The sequence below is a fragment of the Zingiber officinale genome, chromosome 5A (genome assembly GCF_018446385.1).
Source record: "Zingiber officinale cultivar Zhangliang chromosome 5A, Zo_v1.1, whole genome shotgun sequence".
NCBI classification, from domain to species: domain Eukaryota; kingdom Viridiplantae; phylum Streptophyta; class Magnoliopsida; order Zingiberales; family Zingiberaceae; genus Zingiber; species Zingiber officinale.
This window is the reverse complement of record NC_055994.1, coordinates 3,765,075-3,776,265: the sequence shown is the minus strand read 5'-3', so window position 1 is coordinate 3,776,265 and position 11,191 is coordinate 3,765,075. Positions and strand designations below refer to the sequence as shown.

General features: G+C 35.2%; 1 protein-coding gene across 3 annotated transcripts; it reads right to left on the bottom strand.

Moving 5' to 3' along the window:
* Window positions 1-5,545: 5,545 nt before the first annotated feature.
* LOC121979291 (putative casein kinase II subunit beta-4) lies at window positions 5,546-10,659 on the bottom strand. 3 transcript variants are annotated; one of them, XM_042531265.1, is made up of 5 exons: window positions 10,191-10,659; window positions 9,113-9,328; window positions 6,343-6,452; window positions 6,086-6,251; window positions 5,546-5,947 (listed from the first exon to the last, which is right to left on the bottom strand). In XM_042531265.1, the coding sequence occupies exons 1-5, from the start codon at window positions 10,396-10,398 to the stop codon at window positions 5,817-5,819; spliced, it is 831 nt and encodes a 276-aa protein (XP_042387199.1). In that variant the 5' UTR covers window positions 10,399-10,659; the 3' UTR covers window positions 5,546-5,816. The 3 variants fall into 3 exon arrangements, with proteins under 3 accessions (XP_042387199.1, XP_042387200.1, XP_042387201.1); XM_042531266.1 differs by having other exon boundaries at window positions 9,113-9,322; XM_042531267.1 differs by having other exon boundaries at window positions 9,113-9,316.
* Window positions 10,660-11,191: the final 532 nt, after the last annotated feature.

The following is an 11,191-nucleotide window of genomic DNA, read 5'->3' as shown; positions in this document are numbered from 1 at the left end:
TGATCACTTTAATTTGGTATTTATTACCCAGACTTATGTTGATATATAGACATAAGTATTCTGAAGTCCAGACAGTGCCCTATACGTCTCACTTCATTCTAAGTATTTTTCATACACAAGCAAGGTATTCCTAGTGTACTTGTGAGATACTCTGGCTGAAACTTATGGGTACATACTTTCTAGGGGGTAGTTATCTAGGCTATGTCCAATCTTTTGAAAATACTAGTAAAATTAGAATTTTGAACCCATTTTACCTAGAATTTTAAAACCAAACTGATTAAAAAAATCATAACTTTTGAAAAAACAGTATTATAAATGAATAATTTTGAAGTCATTAGAATATATTCTACTAAATACATATCTAATTATCTTCTAAGTACACTGAACTTAAGTTCAGGTAAGGATTTTATGAAAATGTTAGCTAGATTTAACTTAAACTCAACATAGTCTGTCATTGTTGAATGCATCTAACCCTAGATTTTTGAATTTTAGCTTGGTGAACTTCAATCGGTCTCCAGCCATGTGTCTAGAGCATCCACTATTCAACATGCATTGGTCCAAATCGTTATGTTCCTACACATAAAATATTTGATTTGGATCTAATTTAAAAGGATTGTAAGATAGATTGATTGAGTTCAATCTCTTATTCTCCATCTCACCCAGTTTAGGTTGTCAATCATGTTATACCTATGGGTGATAGTGAGATGGTTGATTAAGTTTAATTGATTAAGTTTGAATTGGATTTATAGATTAAGTTTAATTAATTTTGAATTATGTTTATTGATTAATTAATTAAGTTTGAATTAATTAAGTGATTAAGTTAATTGATTAAGTTTAATTGATTGAGTTTAATTGATTAAGTTTGAATTGGATTTATTGATTAAGTTTAATTAATTTTGAATTAGGTTTATTAATTAATTAATTAAGTTTAAATTAAGTTTATTGATTAATTAATTAAGTTTGAATTAATTAGGTGATTAAGTTTAACTAATTTTTTACCTAAGTCTATCTCACCCTTTTCTAGATTATTAATTAGGGAACTTTATAGGTTTTTATGAGAGTTAATTTTATCTTTAATTTTAATTAATGTCTAAGGATTGATTTACATTTAAGTTAAACTCAGGTTTACTAGTTAGTCAATTAAATATTTATTTCAATAATTGGCTTTCAAGATGTGGCGAGGCACTAGACCTTCTTGGGTATTGGATCATTAACCACTTCTAAACAAAGCCTTTTAAAGAAATTAAATATTTAATTTCCTTTCTGCTATTCCTAGGTCTAACTAGCTAAGTGTGAATTAAGTCTAAATCCTTATCTACCCTCGTCTAAGCATGTATAATAAAAGCAGTAAAGCAAATATCAAACAACTCTATCAAATAACAAAAATGGTCTTTCTATTGGCTCCCCTGGATCATAGCCCTGATAGGGTCTATCAAGATAATGGATTTGATCCTTGGAGGTCCAATATTGACCAAGTCCAACTTGATTAATCAAGTTAGACTTTAGAACCCATGGTTGGACTATTCTTCTATTGGTACGATTAACAAGAGATAAATACGATTTATATTTGTGTTTCGCCTTATACCCAAGTCCGGATCGATTGTATACGACTCTTTATTTTCCAAGAATCAGATCAAGATTCTTGGAACCCAAGGTGAATCGTTCCAATGTTTCTTTCAGTTCCTTGACTTGACTTTTCAGTCTGAAATTTTCTTCCTCAAGTTGTTGGACTTGAGTTAAAGTTCCAATCTGAACAGGTTCAGTCAAGGAGCTTGGGTTAGTCACTTCCTTAAGAGATGTCACCTCCTTTTGAAATGACTTGACTCAGACATTGGATTTAGCTAACTTGTGCATTAGATAATTTACTAAGTTATATAGTTTATTTATTTGAGACGAACTTATAGTGGGGTTAGGCTCTTCGAAAACGAATATAGATCCATGACTTCTCTCGGACTCTGTTTTCGACTCACTCTCGGTTTCAGATTCGTCGACTTGTTCTTGGGCCGTAAGTGCGAGGAAGCTTGTCTGCTCGACATCTTCGTTAGAATCTTCTGAAGAGGATTCATCTCACGTCGCCTGCAGTGCCTTCTTCTTCCGTTGCTTCTTTGTTTCCTTTTGGTTTGGACAGTTGGCTTTGATATATCCCTTTTTGCTGCAATCATAGCATGTTACTTCAAACTTGACTTTTGGATTCGATTGCATTGTCTTTGATTGTATCACCACCTTCTTGATGTCCTTTTTGGTGAATCCTTTCTTCTTCTTGTAGAGTTTTTGTACAAGGTCGACGAGCTCGGCAGTGATCCCTTCGTCGTCATCTTTTGAGTCCATTTCATCTTCGGACTCAGGTTCGGTCCGGCGCTTGGTTTTTTGTTCCCGTGTTCTGCTTATTCCTGCAATCAAAGCAATACCTTTCTTGATTCGAGTAGTATTAGTTTGTTCGTGAAGTTTGAATTCGGAAAATAATTCGTCTAATTTTATTAAGGAAAGGTCCTTGGATACTTTATAAGCATCTACCATGGATGCTCATAAAGTGTTCCTTGGAAATGCATTGAGCGCATACTTGATAACATCGCGGTTTTCAACCTTTTGATCGATTGCGTGGAGGCCGTTGAGCAGATCTTGAATCCGCGCGTGAAGTTGGCTTGCCGATTCACCTTCCTGCATTTTTATGTTATACAATTTATTTAATATCAAATCACGTTTACTTATCTTCGTGTCGGAAGTTCCCTCGTGTAGCTCGATAAACTTTTCCCACAGCTCATTTGCGCTTGAGAATGGACCGACTCGGTTCAACTCTTCTTTTGTCAGATTGCATTGTAGAGTCTGAGTAGCTTTGACATTAACTTCTATCTTCTTTCTAATTGGTGCATCCCATTTGTCGCAAAAGACGAGGACTCCATCTTCGGTGGGATATGTGAATCTCATCTGGATGATTATCCACATCTTGACTTATGTCTTGAGGTGGTACTCCATTCAACTCTTCCAGTAGACGAAGTCTTTAGCGGAGAAGAGGGGAAGGCGTGTAGTGCTATAACCTTCTTGGTGGGACATTTAAGGAAATCATGCACACAATTGGAAAAAATAGAAACTTGTTCCAAGACTTGATCTTGGATTAGTAGTGCAGGATAAAGAATTTAAATAAACAAACTCGAGTGATGTTGCACCAGTTTCGAGAAGGAAGAAATCTCAATTGTGATAAAACTGATCGGAATGAGGCAACTGTACCGATTCCGATCGACTCTGAAAAAATAAAAGACTAATACCATGAAAAAATTACTTGAATGGTGGTTTCACTGATTTTTCCAGTTTTTTGTTTTCTATAAAATAAAGTTAGTCTAAGCAGTATAAAATATATATAAAATATGAATTTGACAGCATCTGACTATCTAGTTCTGACTTTGAGTTTCCACTGAAACTCTATATCGAACTGACACCTACTGTTCCCTCTTCGGGGGAACACATCCTCACCTATTCTTCTCAGGAGAGTTTACCTTTTACTAGATCGGTCCTCCAGACCGTCTGGACTTTTGTTCAGCGTCCGAGACTTCAGGTCTTCATACTGAACATCCGCTCAAACTTCCACCTAGTCCGCAACCACCAAGATTTTCACCTAGAGTCTCAGACTTTAGGATTTCACCCAAAGTGCTCGACCCTCCAAGACTTCGCCTTGCCTAATCGCAGTTAGGATTTTCCTTTACCTAGGGTTACCTCCCCAAGGACATAGAGTTACCTCCCCCTAGGGTTTTCCACTTGCCTAGAATCCACTAAGACTTTTGCCTAAAAACATTTAGGACTTTCCTACACGCTCATTCAGACTTGTTAGATAACAAGATATCTTAACTTTGGATCCTTGTCATAATCAAAACTTAGGTTCGATCGTCTGGTGCTCCCTGCACCAACACTTTGGTGTCAAGTCCCTTGACCCACTAAGACTTCCTGCTAGATCTCAACCAATTTGGATTTTAGCTAGTTGTCAACCCAACTGTACTTCCTTCTGCCAGATCTCAACCAATCTAGACTTCCTTCTACCAGATCTCAACCAATCTAGACTTCCTTCTGTCAGATCTCAACCAATCTGGATTTCGTGTCAGCTATCAACCTAACTGGACTTTAACCTGGTGTTTCGGTCCTCTAAACTCATCAAGTCCTGCACACTTAGTAAAAGGTTAGACAAAAAACATATCTAATTTTTATCTATTTGTCATAAATCAAAACTTAATTATTAGTACAATTTGCACCAATATTTCCTTGTTTGCTCTGATTCGATCTATTCGAACCCATAAATTATGTTGTTCGGTCGACTAATCCATGTTGACAAAACCTCTGGATTTCTTTTCTTACGTGATCCAATCAAATCTATAATTGCTTACCAAATATGGATCAGTCGACTGATATAATTTATTAGTTGACGGAACCGTTGTTGCCTTCTTTACTAGATCACAAACCTTTACTGTTCTTATCCAGTTGGATCAGTCAACTAATCCTCTAGTTCAGTCGACTGAACCAATCGATCAAGTGACTTTCTTTCTATAAAACCAAGTTAGCACAACAAGTATACAAATGATAATGATTTTACAAAACAGAGTTAGATAATAATATGCATGAGTATATGGATAGTTAGGACTGCCTCGATCTCGACTTAGAAATCTTCGTTGGTTTCTTCAATCAGATCGTCGTCTAAGGTCTACCTCGACTAAGACACGACCTTACCACTCCACTCGAGGAGCTTACCTCAACTTACTCGCCAAACATCTGGTATTCCAAACCTGTTTAGACTTTTTCTAATTTTGTTTACTGTCTGATCAACGTCAACCTGATTAACTAAGACTTTCCTATAACACTGAGTTATCATAATAGATATAAAATAGTAAAGTAATGTTAACAGCATTCAAGATTCCCTGGTTTGATCAACTGTGGTCACACATGCTTGAAGTTCATTTCTCCAAGACTTTTCACTTAACTAGAATTCACTCCCCTATGATTTTCTCTTTGCTTTCACTCCTTCAAGATTTCTCACATGTCTAACCTTCAATTAGGGCTTTCATTAGCTTAACCTCCAGTTAGAACTAGTCACTCGATAGACTTTTCACGTGTTTGACCTCCAGTTAGGACTTTCTTTTGTCTAACTTTCAGTTATGACTTCTCACTTGCTTAACCTCTAGTTAAAACTTTCATTTGCTTAATCTCCAATTAGGACTAGTCACTCTAATTAGAATTTTCACTTGTCTAACCTCCAATTAAAACTAGTCATTCGATAGACTTCCCATCCTTGTCTAACCTCCAATTAAGACTTCCCTTACCTAACCTCCCATTAAAACTAATCACTTGATAGAGTTTTCACCCCTATTAGCCATCCGGTCAAACTCCATCCGATCAAACTTGACCTGACTAGACTACATTAAATATAATATCGAATAAATATCAAAATCCTAAAAATAGATTACACCAATACTACATTGAAATAAGGAAACGCATGAGTTGCCATGAATAATGTACTACAAACGCAATGGAACTGAAGAACCTTTCATACCATAATCATCATTCATCATTCCCGAAAACAATGCATATTTAAACTAGAATGGAATCAGTTTCAAATAACAAAGTGATCAAGACATATGTCAGCGGCCAACCTGGAACACTGAAGTTGGGAAATGAATGGCTAAACATAAAGTTACACTCGTTTTGTAGTTACAAGATTCCGATAAACGTGAAGAATCAAACATCTGAATGTAGATAGTTCCTCGTCTTATCTACGCAAATCAACACTGAATATTAAGCCCTTCCAGACTAATTCTCCCTGCGAGGTACCTTAAACATCATGGTCTGTGAATCTTGTATCCAAATACCCTAGGAACATATCTTTGTGATGGCTTTTGTGGTTTCAGGTGCCCATATGTCATCAGAAAGAGGTGAGGAAATGTGGTGCCAAAGTAAGCTCCATCAATATCTATGCAAAATCAAGTAAATTCAAATAGCTAAATCGTGCAACAGATGTACTTTAAGTTAATCTTTTTAAAAGAGAGAGAGAGAGAGAGAGAGAAGCAGTTTGTCCCACTTGCAAAATTTAAAAGAGGTAAAAGGATACTGCCATGATATTTCGATCTTGGATAGTATATATCTTCGCATTTGGGACAATATACTTTCACAGTGCTAGATCGAGGAATGTCTGATTGTGCAACTGGAAGACAAGGCTGACCAGAACAATAAACTCGAGGGCATCTTCCAAAATCATAGTTTTTGAACTTTTCAAGCTACACAAATTGTCACTAGAAAAATGTCATAACCCATGAAAAGATCAAGAAAGCGAGAAGAGAATAAAAATTATGTTTTTGTATAAATTACCATGGAAGACATCCCTCTACTGGTTAATATATAGCGAACATGAATCAGACCATACAGCATCTCTGCTGCTGATTCGACCAACTCATTTTGTTCTTCTGTGAATGTGTCTCCTGCTCAAATAACAAGCCCACAAAAATTTCTGAGTTCAATTACCTACAGAATCTTGTAATCCACCAGTTAGACGTTATCAAGAATGCTATAGAAAATTCATGAGCAAATTGAGTGATCCAACAGGGCAGCCCGATGCACGAAACTCCCGCCATGCAGGGTCCCAGGGAAGGATCCATTGTACGCAGCTTTACCTTGCTTTTTGCAAATTGAGTGATCCAACAAACAAGTAAAATATAGAGGATTTGATGTTGCATACGTAGGTCTTTTGTTGCATATGCTTGGGGTGTTACTCTTAAGGATTTGGCTAGTTATGTCCGTAGGACGTAGGAAGAGGATATTGGAGAGGCAGAAAATTCTCCTTAACTCAAAATACCATGGAAAATATTAAAAAGCCCAAGTATCATCCAATTCATTTACAAACCACCAAAATAGTGATCAGTCAAAAAAGAAATAGTTCTACTGCAAAAGATAATGGTAATAACATTTGTCAAAATGAATCCAGATCATGTTTTTTATTTGACTTCTGCCTCTGATATTATATTTGAGCTCCTAAAGTAGATCATGAAATATGACCCTTATGGTACTGCAATTATTAAGTTAACAATCAAGGTTATCAAGGGAACTCAGTATTATTTGAACCAAAAGTACATTTATCATACAGGCAAAATGGTTGCCAGCATATATCATTTAGCATTCAGTTTGAAGACAATTCCAAGGACTTAACAACAATAATTGCTGACATTCCAGTTGAATAAGGATCAACAAGGTCATTTATTATATCATGTTATTTAACCCTTCTAGTTTTGATATGCTATAGATAGGATTTGGCATGACACAGATAACCACCATAACAACAAATTTGATTTTAATTAAGCATAGAAAAAGTTTAAAACATAGAGGCATAGTACAGCTATTGCTAGGTTTTTAAAGAAGCTAAGGTATGCATGTGAGAAATAATGAATTTCTTAGAACACTTGAAAGAGACCCACAGTATAAGAACTTGAAAAACGTCCCATCAAATTATCAAGCAATTCACTTGGGTTATATTGAACCCATCACTGAAACAAATGGAATGGTAAAAGGTAGAAATAACAAGACTAATACCTTCATCTATGGAGAAGTAATGTAAAATATACGCTTTTGTTTTCCAATTTGGTCATTCAAGAGAAATCATTCACTACAAAGCCCCAGATGCCTTGGAGATTTTTGTAAATGTACCCATTCGTTGCTTGTTTACTTGGATGGATGAATAGGTGGGAAGAGGTATGGGGAAGAAGGGCATTAAAGAGAAAATTGATTGAGATTTTTTAATAATAATTATGATAGTTTAACTGTCTTTGTACATGTAGCAAAATAGATATAATCAAAAATCAGATTGAAAGTGATCTTTAAAGACTTGAACATGCCCAAGTTTTCAACAGCTTCCTCAAACAGAACTAGAAGGTCATGCTGTAAAGAAATATAATTGTTTCATTTTAAGTGTATTTTCATGAAAAAATTTAGCCTTGTTATTTACTCCCTCTAGCCAGGTCATATTTAATCCTAGGTTATACATGCTTGCCAAAGTTGGCAAGACGGAAGGAAATGCTCCAATATTCTTACAGAAACAAAATTCATTACTTATGCAACAGAATGCAATTCAGAATAAGCAGTGTTCAGAAAAAAGGACTTTAGAATAAGGAAATTATTGTGATTATACATGCTTGCCCAGACAACTGTTGGGGTTGCAAGGTTGCAAAAATAGTCCCACATTGAAAACACATGGAAAAGATCATAGGTTTATAAGAAAAAGATATCTCCATTGGCATGAGACCTTTTGAGGAGAGTCCAAGAACAAAATCATAAGGGCTTAGGCTCAAAGTGGATAATATCATACCATTATGGAGATATATAAATTCTTTTCGATCCTACAATTGGTATCAGACTGAGGTCGTTCTTCACCGGACTAACCGCCGAAAGAAACACAAGCCAGAGCCATGATTGCAAGGTTGCAAACATAGTCCCACATTGAAAACACATGGAAAAGATCATAAGTTTATAAGAAAAAAATATTTCCATTGACATAAAGTCTTTTGGGGAGAGCCCAAGAGCAAAATCATGAGGGCTTAGACCCAAAGTAGATAATATCATATCATTATGGAGATATCTAAATTATTTTCAATCCTACAACAACTATACTACTCCAGAGCGAAATACATGTTCCAGTTAAGAATACTGCTCCTATAGTGAAATAGGAATAACAACTAAATGATAACAAACAGTATTTCAAGGTATATGTTCTATAAAATAAACCAGCGCATAGTTGAAAAGCAGAAATATGTCCATTATTCGTTTGACAGATAAGGCTTCCATTCAATTCAGAAAGAGGTGTTAACATCCAATTAATCCAAACAAGAAAAATGTTTTATTTAAATTGATGGAATATGTCTCTATGAACTTGCTCCAAACATTACGAATCAAACAAACTAGAAAGATATTTGACCATAAATTTTTGCTATATCATGCCCAAATTTTGAAATTGATTGAAAATTGTCAAGTAAAGATAGTTGTAATCACTAAAATAACACATTATTCAGATCCAGAAATTTTGACAATAAGATTATTGCTGCACTAGGCTAGCTAATGTAAACATAATGACAAAAGAAAGAGAGAAGCTTACCATGAGATGACTCGACGTCCAAAATCAAATCAAGAGCATAGTCATAATATGGAACTTGATGGCTCAAGCCGCATAGATTGAAATCATCTTGTATATATTCATCGTCAACCTCACAGAAGAACTCATTACCTCTGAGGTTACAGAACCATGAAATCCAAGATGTGTCTTCCATGTCAGATCCACTAACATCTGATTCTTCACTATCTGTTTCTGATTCTTCGAAGCATTAGATAGCAAAAGTAAGACTACAGACAATGAATTGTGGAAAGTTTATGGCATACATATGTGCGACATAAAAAAAAAACAGACTTATCCAAAATAAACATTATCTATGTGTGTGTTTATTCATACATTTGGAACACAGTGCAAAATTTAAAAGTGGCATTGCTTGCATAATATATCACAATAAGGCTACACAAAATAAAAACTGGACTAGAAGTTGATGAAACTAATGAGAGAAGTTATGAGAAGCATTAATTTTGCATTTCCTTGTTAAGTGAAGTTGATTTTAGAACTTAATATCTTACTGTACTTGCATTTCCTTTTAATTGCAAAAGATAATTTAGAAATTGAAATGATCATTGTATGGGTATGGTCCCTAGCTCACCCACCAATTGAAAAAGCAAAACTTAACTGAAATGATAATGCATTTATCAGAACAACTAGAAGTGGGATCATGGCCTCAGCAGCATAGCCATTAAAGAACCATGACTATCAACAAGGAACTTTCCATGGAACAAAGTAACACTTCTCAAGAGCTCTTGAATGACTTAACATGTCAGAATAATGGGGAGTTCCTTGGGAAAGTCAATTTATCCACCTAATGAATAAATAACTGAAGTTTGGTTGCCTTTCTCAAATTAGGGTTTTTCCTGGAAAGTCAATTTGAGAATGTTGGTACTACATGTGCAATTAGTTTACCAACACATACACGAGCATAAAAAGATCTGGAGGAGAAAGGAGTTTCATGACACACTTTGCGACCCACGACCTCAAAAAAAAAAAAAAATTGTTTTGTCCAAAACTAAAATACAAGCGAAAAGAAAAAATAGACTGAGAAAAAAGAGGGAAATACTACCATTGGTCTTGGACAAGGACCGGTGCTCCGGCTTCTTCCCAGCAGAAGTTGAGGGTACAGACAACCTATCCTTGTCCTTTGAGTTCATACCCCTCGAAACCGTCGGCGGCGACTTCTCCAAATGCTTGTCGAAGGCCTCGCTGATCCGCTTCCACTCTGCGGTTCCAATCTCCAGTTTCGACCCGCTGCCTCTCGTGTCCCTATACATATCTACCTCCTCCACAGTCCACTCAATCTAATGGCCCGCACAAAACCAGCTAAAAAAATCACTGGGATATTGCACAACGGAAATAAAGCGGAAAGCCTGCAATCTAACAGGAAATCGTAATCTGGTTCCAAGAGGGATTTAGAGCTGGAGTGAAGAAGTCTCGAATCTCCTATTGGCGAAGAGACGGCGGAGAATGGAGGAAGGAAGAGAGAGCTTGCTTTGGGATCGAAAGGGCAAGGAGGCAGGGTAGGAAGGTAATTATCTTAAATTCCATTTCACCCTAAATATCTCGGAAAAATACAATTTTTTTTTAATATATAAATATGACATTACAAAAATATCCTTGATAAAAACTTACAAAATATATTTTGATTGACGAGATTCTAATCATTTAGCACTTATAAATCTTGTTGGTCAGAATTTGATCAATTAAAAATGAATTGTAATATATATATATATATATATAATTAATATATAAATATAATGTTACTAAAATATTCTTGATAATAATTTACAAAATATATTTTGATTGGTCAGATTTTGGTTCTTTAGTAGTGTCCTTATTTTCATTAAATTTTATTAATATATGTATGTATATACATATAATTAATATATAAATATGATATTACTAAAATATTCTTGATAATAACTTATCAAATACCAAATATATTGTGGTGAGTAATATTCTACCATTTAATAATGTTCTTTCATTTTTAACAATGAATCTTGCCGTTTAAAGAAATTTTATCGTTGCATGTTTTTTGGGTAATTTTGCATATAGTCTCTATCGGCA

Coding starts and splice junctions, on each gene's coding strand:
- LOC121979291 (XM_042531265.1), bottom strand. CDS start 10,398: ATGTATAGGGACACGAGAGGCAGCGGGTCGAAACTGGAGATTGGAACC. Junction 9,329..10,190: donor GTCCTTGTCCAAGACCAATG/GTAGTATTTCCC, acceptor AATGCTTCGAAG/AATCAGAAACAGATAGTGAA. Junction 6,252..6,342: donor GTAGAGGGATGTCTTCCATG/GTAATTTATACA, acceptor CAATTTGTGTAG/CTTGAAAAGTTCAAAAACTA.